Source organism: Mobula hypostoma, chromosome 19 (assembly GCF_963921235.1).
Source record: "Mobula hypostoma chromosome 19, sMobHyp1.1, whole genome shotgun sequence".
Taxonomy (NCBI): Eukaryota; Metazoa; Chordata; class Chondrichthyes; order Myliobatiformes; family Myliobatidae; genus Mobula; species Mobula hypostoma.
The window spans coordinates 2,789,757-2,806,042 of NC_086115.1; the positions used below are offsets into that span (position 1 = coordinate 2,789,757).

At 43.2% G+C, this 16,286-nt stretch overlaps 1 protein-coding gene across 10 annotated transcripts in view; it reads right to left on the reverse strand.

Annotated features, from left to right (window-relative positions):
• The window catches only part of add3a (adducin 3 (gamma) a), a 246,688-nt gene that overhangs the window by 15,683 nt on the left and 214,719 nt on the right, over window positions 1-16,286 (reverse strand). For all 10 annotated transcript variants that reach the window (XM_063071246.1, XM_063071242.1, XM_063071248.1 and 7 more), the window contains one exon: window positions 945-1,064. In XM_063071246.1, coding sequence (XP_062927316.1) covers window positions 945-1,064 — 120 coding nt within the window. The remainder of the gene's footprint in view (window positions 1-944; window positions 1,065-16,286) is intronic.

Genomic DNA, 16,286 nt, shown 5'->3' on the forward strand with positions numbered 1-16,286 from the left:
GTACCACGGGGAGTATTCTGACAGGCTGCATCACCATCTGGTATAGGAGGGCTACTGCACAGGACTGAAAGAAGTTGCAGAGAGTAGCCTACAAAGTACCCAGGACACCTTCAGGGAACGGTGTCTCAGAAAGGCAGCATCCATTATTAAGGATGTCCAGCACCGAGGGCATGCCCTTTTCTCACTGTTACCATCAGGTAGGAGGTACAGAAGGCTGAAGGCACACACTCAGCGATTCAGGAACAGCTTCTTCCCCTCAGTCATCCGATTCCTTGACATTGAACCCTTGAACACTACCTCACTTTTAAAATATATATTATTTCTGTTTTTCGCACGATTTTTAATCTATTCAATATACGTATACTACAATTGATTTACTTATTTATTATTATTTTATTTTGTTTTTTTCCCCTTCTATATTATGTATTGCATTGAACTGCAGCTGCTAAGTTAACAAATTTCATGTCACATGCCAGTGATGATAAACATGATTCTGATGAACAGATAACCACAGCATGGACATTCATTAACAAATCAATGGTTTGTGACTTGCAAGGGAATTAGCAAATAGTAATGCTCCTGCTGCCCATGAACTTCTGTATGATTATTTTACACCAAGACACTGATTATGAAACTGATTCAAAATTAATTTGGAAAATTTTAAAATTGTACTCCCTTAAAAAAAGTACATTCATTCTACCCATAGCACCAATGTTAAAGAGGTCATGCTCTGAAGAAAGGACGTCAACCTGAAACATTAATCTTCTCTCTTTCTCCACAAATGCAGTCAAGAAAATTCAGCTTCAATTTCAGTGAATTAAAAAAAATCTGAATTTATTATATTTCAACATAAATAGAGTTTTCTATTGAGAATATCCCATAAGTAAATATTTCAGCAAAACACAAGTTAATAGAATTTATGCATCAATTAAGGACTCACAAACCTTGTTTCTCTTATCATGGACCTCTCGTGGATCCGTATTTAGTGGGACAAATTGATTAGGATCTTCTATCTTGATTGGTGTCCCACTGCTGTTTTTTGAAGTGCTGTCTGCTTTCTTCCACTGGAAAAAAAGGTTAAAATCTCAACATGTTTCCTAGAAAAAAAAATAAGGGATGAACTTTGCAAAAGATAAAGGATGAGGCGACTGCTGGTTGCCGCCATTTAAGTGGAAAGTAGACAGCAAATTTTGCAAAGTTAAATGCAACTCCAAGTGATTACTGTCAGATGTCCAGCTTTTCCACTAGCTGTGAGACTATGGTTACCTGAGTAAGAGAACTACCATTCAGATATATTGGATGCTGTGAAAATATGATTTTTACCCGATCTACAGGAACTCAAAACACCAGACTGGTACTAGTGCCGATATTTTTCGGATAGTTCTAATAATTTTTCTAATAATCTTTAATTACAGTAAATCTCAGCACCAAAAAAAAACCTTTTAAAAATAGAAATCTGGATAGAAGTGGCTCGATTCGGCAGGCACAGCATATATTCATGAAGGAAAGATCCTGTTTAACAAACTTACTGGAGTTCTTTGATGATATAATGAGCACAGTGAAAAGGTGGATGTTGTATACTTAGATTTCAAGAAGGTACTCAATAAATTTCCACATAAAAGACTTATTAGTAAGATAGGAGTGTATGAAGTTGGGTAATGTATTAGCATGGAGAACAGATAAATTAATTAATTGACAGCAGGATGTTGAGATAAATAGTTGTTTCTCTGGTTGGCAATCAATGGTGAGTAGAGCGTTGTGGACCCGCAACTGTTTATGATATACATCAATGATCAGAATGGACAGGTTACACCTGAACCCGAAGGGGACCAATATCCTGTCAGGAAGGTTTAATAGAGCTGTTAGGGAGGGTTTAAATTAATTTGGCAGAGGGATGGGAACTGGAATGACAGAGCGGAGGAAGGGGAAAACAGAAATAAATCTAAGATAGTGAGCAGTAAGGATGTCAGGAAAGACAGGCAGGAGATGGGGCAAACTTGTACCCATTGGGATGAGTTGCAGTGCAATAAAGTTGCAGTGAAATCAAAACGAAAAGTACCAAATACTGGTCTTAAGGTGTTATACTCAAATGCACACAGCATAAGGAATAAGGCAGATGATCTTGTCGTACAGCTACAGATTGGCAGGTATGATATTGTGGCCATCACTGAGACGTGGCTAAAGGATGCCTGTCTCTGGGAGCCGAACGTCCAAGGATACACTGTGTATCGGAAGGATAGGAAGGTAGGCAGAGGGGGAGGCGTGGCTTTAATGGTAAGAAATGATATTAAATTATGAGAAAGAGGTGATATAGGATTGGAAGGTGCAGAATCTTTATGGGTTGAGCTAAGAAATCGCAAGGGTAAAAGGACCCTGATGGCAGTTATTTACAGGCCTCCAAACAGCTGCAGTGAGGTGGACTACAAATTACAACAGGAAATAGAAAAGGCTTGTCAGAAGGGCAGTGTTTTGATAATTGTGGGGGAATTTAACATGCGAGTGGATTGGGAAAATCAAGTCGGCACTGGATCTCAAGAGAGAGAATTTGTAGAATGTCTGCGAGATGGCTTTTTAGAACAGCTTGTTGTTGAGCCCACTAGGGGATCGGCTGTACTGGATTGGGTATTGTGTAATGAACTGGAGGTGATTAGAGAGATTGAGGTGAAGGAACCCTTAGGAGACAGTGATCATAACATGATTGAGTTCACTGTGAAATTTGAAAAAGAGAAGCCAAAATCTGATGTGTCGGTATTTCACTGGAGTAAAGGAAATTACAGTGGCATGAGAGAGGAACTGGCCAAAGTTGACTGGAAAGGGACACTGGCCAGAAGGACGGCAGAGCAGCAGTGGCTGGAGTTTATGCGAGAAGTGAAGAAGGTGCAAGACAGGTATATTCCAAAAAAGAAGAAATTTTCAAATGGAAGAAGGATGCAACCGTGGCTGACAAGAGAAGTCAAAGCCAAAGTTAAAGCAAAGGAGAGGGCATACAAGGAAGCAAAAATTAGTGGGAAGACAGAGGATTGGGAAGTTTTTAAAACCTTACAAAAGGAAACTAAGAAGGTCATTAAGAGGGAAAAGATTAACTATGAAAGGATAATATCAAATAATATTAAAGAGGATACTAAAAGCTTTTTCAAGTATACAAAGAGTAAAAGACAGGTGAAAGTAGATATAGGACCGATAGAAAATGATGCTGGAGAAATTGTAATGGGAGATAAGGAGATGGCGGAGGAACTGAACGAGTATTTTGCATCAGTCTTCACTGAGGAAGACATCAGCAGTATACCGGACACTCAAGGGTGGCAGGGAAGAGAAGTGTGCGCAGTCACAATTACGACAGAGAAAGTACTCAGGAAGCTGAATAGTCTAAAGGTAGATAAATCTCCCGGACCAGATGGAATGCACCCTCGTGTTCTGAAGGAAGTAGCTGTGGAGATTGCGGAGGCATTAGCAATGATTTTTCAAAAGTCAATAGATTCTGGCATGGTTCCGGAGGACTGGAAGATTGCAAATGTCACTCCGCTATTTAAGAAGGGGCCAAGGAAGCAAAAAGGAAATTATAGACCTGTTAGCTTGACATCGGTGGTTGGGAAGTTGTTAGAGTCGATTGTCAAGTATGAGGTTACAGAGTACCTGGAGGCATATGACAAGACAGGCAGAACTCAGCATGGATTCCATAAAGGAAAATCCTGCCTGACAAACCTATTACAATTTTTTGAGGAAATTACCAGTAGGCTAGACAAGGGAAGATGCAGTGGATGTTGTATATTTGGATTTTCAGAAGGCCTTTGACAAGGTGCCACACATGAGGCTGCTTAACAAGATATAAGCCCATGGAATTACGGGTAAGTTACATACGTGGATAGAGCGTTGGCTGATTGGCAGGAAACAGAGAGTGGGAATAAAGGGATCCTATCCTGGTTGGCTGCCGGTTACCAGTGGTGTTCCACAGGGGTCCGTGTTGGGGCCGCTTCTTTTTACATTGTACATCATTGATTTGGATTATGGAATAGATGGCTTTGTGGCTAAGTTAGGTGGAGGGGCCGCTAGTGCTGAGGAAACAGAGAGTCTGCAGAGAGACTTGGATAGATTGGAAGAATGGGCAAAGAAGTGGCAAATGAAATACAATGTTGGAAAGCGTATGGTTATGCACTTTGGCAGAAGAAATAAACGGGCAGACTATTATTTAAATGGGGAGAGAATTCAAAGTTCTGAGATGCAACGGGACTTAGGCATCCTCGTACATGATACCCTTAAGGTTAACCTTCAGGTTGAGTCAGTAGTGAAGAAGGCAAATGCAATGTTGGCATTCATTTCTAGAGGAATAGAGTATAGGAGCAGGGATGTGATGTTGAGGCTCTATAAGGTGCTGGTGAGACCTCACTTGGAGTACTATGGGCAGTTTTGGTCTCCTTATTTAAGAAAGGATGTGCTGACGTTGGAGAGGGCACAGAGAAGGTTCACTAGAATGATTTCGGGAATGAAAGGGTTAACATATGAGGAACGTTTGTCCGCTCTTGGACTGTATTCCTTGGAGTTTAGAAGAATAAGGGGAGACCTCATAGAAACATTCTGAATGTTGAAAGGCATGGACAGAGTGCATTGTTTCCCATGATGGGGGAGTCTAGTATGAGAGGGCATGACTTAAGGATTGAAGGGTGCCCATTCAGAACAGAAATATGAAGCAATTTTTTTAGCCAGAGGGCGGTGAATCTATGGAATTTGTTGCCACGGGCAGCAGTGGAGGCCAAGACACTGGGTGTACTTAAGGCAGAGATTGATAGGTATCTGAGTAGCCAGGGCATCAAAGGTTATGGTGAGAAGGCAGGGAAGTGGGACTAAATGGGAGAATGGATCAGCTCATAATAAAATGGCAGAGCAGACTCGATGGGTCAAATGGCTGACTTCTGCTCCTTTGTCTTATGGTCTTATGATTTAGAAGAGTGGACCAACAGTAACACGTTTAAGTTTGCCAATGACACCAAATTGAGTAAGGAAGCAAACTATTCAAAGGATGCGGACAGTCTTCAGAGAGATATAGATAAAGTGAATGGCCATGGGTCTGGCAGATGGAGTACAACAGCGGCCCCCAGGTACTGGGCTGCAAAGCATGTGCTACCAGGCCGCGAGGAAACGACACGAGTCAGCTGCGCCTTTCCTCATTGCCTGTCATGCTCTGTTGAACTTGAACATAGGGTTGCCAACTGTCCCGTATTTGCCGGGACATCCTGTATATTGGGCTAAATTGGTTTATCCCATACGGGACCGCCATTGTCCTGTACTTCCCCCGCTAAGGTAGAGCGCTCCTATGAAACTGTACGTGCCAAAATGGCGAAAGCGAAGAAGAAATTACCATTAATTTATATGGGAAAAATTTTTGAGCATTCTCAGACCCAAAAAATAACCTATCAAATCATACCAAATAACACATAAAACCTAAAATAACACTAACATATGGTAAAAGCAGGAATGATATGATAAATACACAGCCTAAATAAAGTAGAAATAATGTATGTGCAGTATAGTCGGGAAGATTAAGGCAAAACCGATTTGTGGGAAAAAAAATCGGCACATACGCGCATGTGCACACAGGTACCCGCGCAAGGCTTCATGGTCATGGTAGTCTTTCCTGGGGTAAACACGTGTCCCAGGATTTGACTTCTACTTTTGTCCCTTATTTGGAAGTGAGAAAGTTGGCAACCCTAACTGTAAAAGACATGTTGAGGTGAGTTTAACCCCACTTGAACACCGGGGGGGGGGGGGGGGGCTTGGCTGGTCCGCAAGAATATTGTCAATATTAATTCAGTCTGCGGTGCAAAAGAGGTTGGGGACCCCTGGAGTACAACATCTGCTAAGATGGTGTGTTCAAACACAGCCGCCTCTGAGGGGCCAACCGAAGGTGTCTCTAAAAACGCAAACAAGAGGAATTCTGCAGATGCTGGAAATTCAAGCAACACACAACAAACCCCTTTGCCAATCACCTGTCCAGCTCTTTGCTCCATCCCTCCCCCTCCTATCTTCTCCTATCATTTTGGATCTCCCCCTCCCCCTCTCAAATCTCTTACTAACCCTTCCTTCAGTTAGTCCTGACGAAGGGTCTTGGCTTGAAACGTTGACTGTACCCCTTCCTAGAGATGCTGCCTGGTCTGCTGTGTTCACCAGCAACTTTGATGTGTGTTGCTCAAAGGTGTTTTTGTTTATTTTAAATGTCCTTTTTTAAATGATCGCAAGAGAATGCTGGACGTTAAGGACACGTACAGCAGGTCCACCCCTTCAGACAGCTGCTCATTAGCAGAGGAGCTGGACTTGGTGCGGACTGTGTTACTGCCTATTACAGAAAGGCATCAGAGTCAGTGCATGGTGTGCAGTCTAACAAGTGAGTGTTTTGGATGTTTCTTTTGTGATCGCAAGACTCTACTGGACATCGGTAACGTGAAATGCCACAAGTCCTTATTTACTGGAGAGACAGATGATGGAGAAGCTGCGTGGTCTCAGTTGTAGTGAGGACTAGGCCTCAAGTCGTGGGCTTGGCTTTTGCAGCAGCTTAGGAGAGAACACCCCCGGAGGTGGTGCTGGGTTGGATGCTGCCATCCGGTGTTCGACTGGTGGAATGACGCTGAATTGTGCAAGTGCATTCATCTGCGGCCTGCTGAGAACTATTTATTCTTCTCAATAACGCCCATGCACCATCAATTTATAGGACGTCACTCAGGGATGTGGACCATGCATTTTCTTTGCGTGAACGTCGGCTTGCTTGCTATCTTTTCCGTCACTGTCTTTAAGGAGTTTGTACGTTCTCCCCATGATCTCCCCGCGTGCTCCAGTTTCCGCCCACAGTCCAAAGACATGCCAGTTAGTAGAATATTGATCATTGTAAACTATCCCATGATTAGGTTAGGGTTAAATCGCGAGTGCTGGCAGCACAGCTCTAAAGGCTGGAAGGGCCTTGTCCGCACTGTATCTCAATATGAAGAAAATGTGCCTTGTGATGTGTATGACTATTTGTACTGAGGTTTGCAATTTGGCCCCAGAGGAACACTGGTTCATTTTGCTGTTTTCAAGGGTATTCATGTACAGTTGAATGATAATTAAACTTGAATTTAAACGCAAGGTCACTTTGGAAGGAGAAATAGAAGATTAGATTATTGTTTAAATGGTGAAAGATTGCAGTATGTTGTTATGGAAATGGACTAGGGAGTGTGCGTGCATGAATCGCAAAAGGTTGGCTCGCAGGGGCAACAGGTCATCAAGAAGGTAAACGGAATGTTGGCTTTCATTGTTAGATAGATTGAATTTAACACCAGTGAGTGAATGTTGCAATGGTACAGGGTACTGGTGAGGCTACACCTGGAGTAAGTACTGCATGCAGTTCCGGTCTCCTTACTGGAAGATAAACATACTAACTTTGGAGGGGGTGTAGAGGAGGTTCACCATGTTGATTCACCAGTCAACATCTTCCGTATAATGCATGAAATGATTTATTTAATTTCTTTTATGTCTTTTACATCTGTTTTTCATCTTGAATGTGTTTCTGGAGCTGTTGGAGCCTGTGATTTGCAGTTTGGAGATAGCTTGGGTGATCCAGCGTTTTGCTGTGTCCAAGGGGCAGAGGCAGCGTGCAAGTCTTATGGCGAGAAGTCTGCGGGACAGGGTGCGAGCCGATGTTTGACTCCATTTCACCGATTAAAGAGACACAGGAGATTGAAACAAAGGCAAATTCACAAGCCGAGCATTGGCTGCCTGCCATTTGATTGCTACCGGACAGGGGAGAGCCTGCCGCTGTGGCCAAGGTAATTTTCTGTACTTTGAATATGGATATGGATTTGGATTTGGACTTGGGATCACAGACAATGGACTTCTTGTTTCAGTCTTAGTTTTTTATATTTGTGTTTTTCGCCCAATCTTTTTTTTTCTGAAGGGGAAGGATTTTTTGGGGGGGTGGGGTTGGGTAGGGTCAATCATCATATTGCTGTTCTTTTCTTTCTTGATTTTGTGACTATCTGGAGAAAATGAATTTCAGAGCTGTACACTTTGATAACAAATGAACCTTTGAACCTATGAGGAGAGATTGAGTTGCCTGGGTCTATATTCAGTGGAATTCAGAAGAATGAAAGGGAATCTCATAGAAACATCTACAATTAGAGAGAGAAAAGTTGTTTCCACATGTAAGAGAATAGAACTAGGGGACATAGCCTCACGATTTGGGGTAATAGAGTTAGGATGGAAATAAGGACAAACTGCTTTCCTTGGAGAGTAGTGATCTGTGGAATTTTCTGCTCAGGGAAACAGTAAAGGTTACCTTATTAATTATATTTAGAGCACAGTTAGATAAGATTTTTGCTGAACAGGGTAGCTAACTGTTATAGGGAAAACTGAGTCAGTGGCCAGATAAGCCATTATCTTATTGAATGGTGAAGCAGACTCAACGGGCCAAATAGCCTCCTCCTGTTCCTATTTCTTAAATTCTTTATCTTCTAACTGGAGGGTGTAGAGCTCTGGGGCTGAGTTGGGCAATCTACTTCAGGGAGTGAACAAAAAGAGCTAGCTTTCAACTGCTGTGAAGTTCTGCCTTTTCTCTGAGTTGAGGAAGAACAGCTACCTTTCAGTCAAGTCCACTTTCAAGATTTAATAAGCAGAGCTTCATAGCAGTTTTCTGAATTGGATGATTGTTATCAGGGAGTGTGTAAAAAAGAGCTGGTTTACAATTACGAAGGCAATCAAGATTTTAAAGAACTGTTTCTCTGAGCTGTGGAACAACCAATCAGCAAGAATGATTCATTAGAAAGGGCAGCCTTTCTTTTAAGTGTGCCAGTGTTTAGAGTGTCTTTGGCTCATCAGTCTGAGGCGAGATCAGGCTTGGATTAGGTAAAGAATCTTGTAAGTTTCCCACTTTCTTTTCTCACTCGTTTATTCCTCAACTGTTGAGTGAGAATGGCTCCGGGGCATTGATCTGCACCAGATGTACTGAGCTACAGCTCAATGACCTTCAATTCATATGGGAGAGTGAGGAAATGATAGACAGGAGCTACAAGAAGGTAGTCACCCATAGATTGCAGGAGACAGGTAACCAGGTTACTGAGGAGAAAGGGGAAAAGCACAGAGTACACCTGTGCCCATTCCCCTCAATAAGAAGTATACGACTTTAGATACTATTGAGGGGTTGACCTACTGCGGGGGGGGTGGAGGGTGGAGCCACAGTGATCGAGTCTCTGGCACTGAGTCTGCTGCCGCTGTGGCTCAGAAGAGCAGAGAGGTGAAACGGATGGCAGTGTTGATAGGAGATTTCCTAGTCAGAGGAACAGGGAATTGTGGGTGTGATAGAGACACCTGGATGGAATGTTGCCTCCTTAGTGTGAGGATCAAGGATGTCTCAGATTGGGTCCATGGCATTCTCAAGGGTGAGGATGAGCAGCCAGAAGTCTTGGTACATATTGGCACCAGTGACACAAGTAGACAAGGTGAGGAGTTCCTGAAGAGAGATTTTAGGGAGCTAGGTAGAAAGCTGAGAAACAGGACCACCAGGGTAGTAATCTCTGTATTGCTGTGAGGGTAAGAATAGGATGATTTGGCTGAGGAACTGGTGCAGGGGCCGGGGTTCAGATTTATGGATCATTGGGATCTCTTCTGGGGAAGGTACGACCTGTACACAAGGGATGGGTTACACCTGAACCAGAGGGGGTCCAAAATCGTTGCAGGAAAGTTGGCTAGAATTGTTTGGGTGGGTTTAAACTAATTTGGCAGGAGGATGGGAACTGGAGTGATAGTACTGAAGATGAGGTAGCTGGTTTACAAACAAAGGCAATGTGCAGTGAGGAGAGGCCATTGATTGGGCAAAATTGAAGTCAACAGGATGAGTTGCAACATAAAAGGCAGACAAAATTGAAAAGGACTGAAGGTGTTGTATTTGAATGTGCACAGTATATGCAGTAAGGTAGATGAACTTGTAGCACAGTTACATATTGGCATGTATGATGTTGTAGGAGGCATCACTAAATTGGCTAAAAGAAGATTATAGCTGGGAACTTAACATCCAAGGATACACATTGTATAGAAAGGACAGGCAGGAAGGCAGAGGGGGCGTCGTTGCTCTGTTGGTTAAAAAAAAATCAAATCATTAGAAAGAGGTGAAATAGGTGTTAAAATCATTGTGGATAGAGCTAAGGCTAAAAAGTCCCTGATGGAAGTAGTATAGAGACCCCCAAGCAGCTGTAAGGATGTGGACTACAAGTTACAATGGGAGACAGAAACTGCATGCCGAAATGGCAAAGTTACGATAGTCATGGGGGATTTCAATATGTAGATAGATTGAGAAAATAAAGCTGGTGCTGGATTCCAAGAGAGGGAATTTTTAGAATGCCTATGAGATGGCTTTTTAGATCAGCTCGTGATTGAGCTCATTAGGGGATCAGCAATTCTGGACTGGAAGTTGTGCAATGAACCAGATTTGATTAGGGAAATTAAGGTAAAAAGCCTTGAGGGACAAGTGATCATAATATGATCGAATTCACCCCGAGATTTGAGAAGAAGCCAATGACAGATGTATCTGTATGTGACTGTCAGGAGAGGGAATGGAGAGTGACACATAGTGGAGAGCACCCTTGTGGCTGTCCCCCTTAACAGCAAGAACTCCATTTTGAGTACTGTTGGGTGGGGGGGGGGAGGGAAACCACCTAACCTGGGGGAAGTAACGGTGGCTTGCCTCTGGCACTGAGTCTGGACCTGTGGCTCAGAAGTTAAGGAAACGGAAGAGGATGGCAGCAGTCACAGGGGACTCTAAAGTTAAGGAGACAAATAGGCGATTCTGTGGGCAGGAAGAAACACGGATGGTAGCTCAATTCCCAGGTGCCAGGGTTTGTTATGTTTCTGAACACGTCCACAATATCCTGAAATGGGTGAAAGGCCAGAGGCCGTAGTAGTACATATTGGTACCAATGTCGCAAGTAGAAAAAATGAGGAGGATCCTAAAAGCAGAACACAGAGTTAGGAAGGAAGCTGAGACGCAGGACCCCAAGGGTAGTAATCTCAGGATTGCTCCTGTGCCATGCGACAGTGAGTACAGGAATAGAATGAGGTGGTGGATAAATGTGTGGCTTGAGGATTGGAGCAGGGGGCAGGGATTCAGATTTCTGGATCATTGGGACCTCTTCTGGGGCAAGTGTGACCTGTACAAAAAGAACAGGTTGCACTTTAATCCAAGGGGGACCAATATCCTGGCGGGGAGGTTTGCTAATGCTGTTGGGGAGGGTTTAAACTAGATTTGCAGAGGGTGAGAACCTAATGGGGCGTTTGGCGCATAAGTAGAGACAGTCTGTAGGGAGTTTGTGAGGAAGGATAGGCAGATGATAGAGCAAAAATGCACTCAGCCTGATGGTTTGAGATGTGTCTGTATTGATGCAAGGAGTATCATAAAAAGGCAGATGAACTTACAGCGTGGATCAATACGTGGAACTATAATGTTGTGGCCATTACAGAGCCTTGGATCTCTCAGGGGCAGGAATGGCTGCTGAGTGTACCGGCTTTAGATGATTCAAAAAGGACAGGGAGGGAGGCTAAAGAGATGGGGGAGTGGCACTGTTAAGCAGGAATAGTGTCACGACTGCAGAAAAGAAGGAAGTTATGGAGGGATTATCTACTGAGTCAGTGTGGGTGGAAGTCAAAAACAGGAAAGGGGCAATAACTCTGTGTTTTTATAGACGCCCCCAAGAGTAACAGGGACGTCGAGCAGATAGGGAGGCAGATTCTGGAACGGTGCAATAATAATAAAGTTGCTGTGATGGGTGATTTTAACTTTCCTAATATTGACTGGCATCTCCTTAGAGAGAGATTTAGATGGGGTGGAGTTTGTTGGTGTGTTCAGGAAGGTATCCTGATACAACATGTAGATAAGCCAACTTGAGAAACTGTACTTGATCTGGTATTGGGAATTGATCCTGGTCAGGTGTCAGATCTCTCAGTGGAGAGCATTTTGGAGGTAGTGATCACAACTCTATCTCCTTTACCATAGCACTGGAGAGGGATAGGAGCAACCAATTTGGGAAAACATTTAATTGGGGTAGAAGGGCATATGATGCTATTAGACAGGAACTTGGAAGCAGATATTCTCAGGGAAATGCACGGTAGAAATGTGGCAAATATTCAGGGAACATTTGCATGGTGTTCTGCATAGGTATGTTCCACTGAGGCAGGGAAAGGACAGTAGGGTAAAAGAACCATTGTTACAAAGGATGTGGAAAATCTAGTTAAGAAAAGAAAAGCTTACAAAAGTTCAAAAAAAAACAGGTAGAATTCTAGAAAATTACAAGGTTGCCAGGAAGGAGCTTAAGAAAGAAATTAGGAGAGCTAGAAGGGATGATGGGAAAGCCTTGGAGAGCAGGATTAAGGAAAACCCCAAGGCATTCTACAAGTATATGAAGAGCAAGAGGATGAGCCATGTGAGAATAGGACCAATCAGGTGTGATAGTGGAGTCAGAGGAGGTAGCGGAGGTACTTAATACTATGCCTCAGTATTCACCAGGGAAAAGGATTTTGGCATTTGTGGGGATGACTTACAGCAGACTGAAATGCTTGAGCTCACAGACATTAAGAAAGAGGATGTGCTGGAGCTTTTGAAAACCATTAAGTTAGATAAGTTGCTGGGTCCAGACGAGATAAATCCCAGGCTACTAGGTGACGGTGGGAAACTAGGGAGGAAGTCGCTGAGCCTCTGGCGACGATCTTTGCATCATCAATAGGGACCGGAGAAGCATCAGAGGATTGGAAGGTTGCAAACATTGTTCCCTTGTTCACGAAAGGGAGCAGAGATAACCCAGGAAATTATAGACCAGTGAGTCTTACTTCAGTGGTGGGCAAATTGCTGGAAAAGATCCTGAGAGGCAGAAAATTTATGAGCATTTGGAGAGACATAATCTGTTTAGGAATAGTAAGCATTGCTTTGTCAAGGACAGGTTGTGCTTTACAAGCCTGACTGAATTCTTTGAGGATGTAACAAAACACATTGATTAAGTTAGAACAGTGGATGTAGTGTATATGAATTTCAGTAAGGCATTAGATAAGGTTCTCCATGCCAGGCTCCTTCAGAAAGTAAGGAGGCACAGGATCAAAGGAGACCTTACTTTGTGGATCCAGAATTTGCTTGCCCACAGAAGGCAAAGGGTGCTTGTAGATGGTTCATAATCTGCATGGAGGTCGGTAACCAGTAGTGTTCCACAGGGATCTGTTCTGGGACCCCCCTGCCTTTGTGATTTTTATATATGACCTGGATGAGGAAGTAGAAGGGTGGGTTAGTAAATTTTCTGATGACACAAAGGTTGGGGGTGTTGTGGATAGTCTGGAGGGTTGTCAGAGGTTACAGCAGGACATCGATAGGATGCAGAACTGGGCTGAGAAGTGGCAGATAGAGTTCAATCTAAGTAAGTGTGAAGTGATTCATTTTGGTCGGTCAAATCTGAAGACAGAATATAATATAAATGGTAAGACTCTTAGCACTGTGGAGGATCAGAGAGATCTTGGGTTTGGTGTCCATAGGACATTCAAAGCTGCTTTTCAGGTTGACAGTGTTGTTAAGGTGGCGTATGGTGTGATGGCCTTCATCAACTGTGGGAATTCAAGAGCTGTGAGGTAATGTTACAGATATACAAGACCTTGGTCAGACCCCACTTGGAGAGCTGTGTTCAGTTCTGGTCACCTCACTACAGGAAGGATGTGGAAACTATAAAAAGGGTGCAGAGGAGACTTACAAGAATGTTGCCTGGATTGGGAAGCATGCCTTATGAGAATAGGTTGAGTGAACTTGGCCTTCTCTCCTTGGAGCGACGGTGCATGAGAAGTGACCTGACAGAGGTGTATAAGATGATGAGAGGCACTGATCACGTGGATAGCGTGAGGCTTTTTCCCCCAGGGCTAAGGTGGCTAACATGAAGAGGCATAGCTTTAATGTGCTTGGAGATAGGTACCAAGGAGATGTCAGGGGTAAGGTTTTCCACAGAGAGTGGTGGGAGCATGGAATGGGCTACGGTGACGGTTGTGAAGGCAGATACAATACGGTCTCTTAAGAGACTCTTAGATAGGTACATGGAGCTTAGAAAACTAGAGGGCTATGTCATAGGGAGATTCTAGGCAGGTTCTAGAGCAGGTTACATGGTTGGCACCCCAAAGGGCCTGTAATGTGGTGTAGATTTCTTTGTTCTATGTATCAGTATTACAGTGGAGTAAAGGGAATTGAGAGAGAAGTTGGCCAGAACTGACTGGAAAAGAACACTGGCAGGGATGATGGCAGAGCAGCAATGGCTGGACCTTCTGGAAGTAATTCAGAAGGCACAGGATATATACATCCCAAAGTGGAAGAAGTATTCTAAAGGCAAGATGACGCAACCGTGGCCAACAAGGGAAGTCAAAGCCAACATAAAAGCCAAAGAGACGGCATATAATAGAGCAAATATTAGTGGGAAGTTGGAGGATTGGGAAGCTTTTTTAAAAACCAACAGAAGGCAACTAAAAAGTCACTAAGAAGGTAAAGATGAAATATGAAAGTAAGCTAGCCAATAATATTACAGAGAATACCAAAAGATTTTTCAGATAGATAATGTGTAAAAGGGAGGTGAGAGTGGATATTGGACGGCTAGAAAACAAAGCTGGAGAGGTAGTAATGGGGAACAAGGAAATGGCAGGTGAATTGAATAAGTATTTTGCATCAGTTTTCACTGTGGAAGACACTAGCAGTTTGGTGGAAGTTCCGGGTATCAGAGTTCATGAGGTGAAATTACCATACTAGAAAGGTTTTTGAAAATCTGACAGCTCTGAAGGTATTTAAATCACCTGGATCAGATGGTGTACACCTCAGGTTCTGAAAGAGATGGCTGAAGAGATCATGGAGGCATTAGTAACGATCTTTCAAGAATCACTAGATTTGGAATGGTTCCAGAAGACTGGAAAATTGCAAATGTCACCCCACTCAATTCAAAATTTAATTCAATTCACTGTTCAAGAAGGGAGAGAGAGGAAGAAAGGAATCTTTAGGCTAGTTAGTCTGACCTCAATGGTTGGAAAGATGTTGGAGTCGATTATTAAGGATGAGGTCTCAGGGTACTTGGAGGCACATGATAAAATAGGGTGTAGTCAACATGGTTTCCTCACGGAAAATCTTGCCTGACATCTATTGAAATTCTTTGAAGAAATAAGCAAGATAGACAAAGGAGAAATCGGTTGATGTTGTATACTTGGCTTTTCAGAAGGCCTTTGACAAGGTGTCACACATGAAGCAAAGAGTGGGGAAAAAAAAAGGAGCCTCTTCTGGTTGGCTGCCAGTGACTAGTGGTATTCCACAGAGGTCTGTGCTGGGACCAATTCTTTATGTTGTATGTCAATGATTTCGATAATGGAATCGATAGGTTTTGTTGTAAAGCTTGCAGATGATATGAAGATAGGTGGAGGGGCAAGGTTGTTTTGAGGAAATACAGAGACTACAGAATGACTTAGATTGGGAGAATCAGCAAAGAAATGGCAGGTGGAATATAGTGTTGGGAAGTGTATGGTCATGCACTTTGGCAGAAGAAATGAAAGGGTTGAATATTTTCTGAATGGAGAGAAAATACAAAAATCTGAGACGCAAAGGGACTTTGGAGTCCTTGTAGAGGATTCCCTAAGGGTTAATTTGCAGGTTGACTGTGATGAGGAAAGCAAATGCAATGTTCACATTCATTTCAGGAGGACTAGAATAAAGAAGCAAGAATGTAACGCTGAGGTTTTATAAAGCACTGGTGAGGCCTCACTTGGAGTATTGTCAGCAGTTTTGGGCCTCTCATCTTAGAAAAGATATGCTGAAACTGGAGAGGGCTCAAAGGAGATTCACAAAAATAACTTCTGGTTTGAATGGTTTGCCACATGAAGAGCGTTTAATGGCTCCAGGCTTCTGGAATTCAGAAGAATGAGGGGTGACCTAATTCTAACCTATTGAATGGTGAATGGCCTTGAAAGAGTGGATGTAGAGAGGATGATTCCTATGGTGGGAGAGTCTAAGACCAGCGGGGACAGCCTCAGAATAGAGGGGTGTTGTTTTAGAATGGAAATGAGGAGGAATTTCTTTATAGAAACATAGAAAATAGGTGCAGGAGTAGGCCATTCGGCCCTTCGAGCCTGCACCGCCATTTATTATGATCATGGCTGATCATCCAACTCAGAACCCCGCCCCAGCCTTCCCTCCATACCCCCTGACCCCCGTAGCCACAAGGGCCATATCTACCTCCCTCTTAAATATAGCCAATGAACTGGCTTCAACTGTTTCCTGTGGC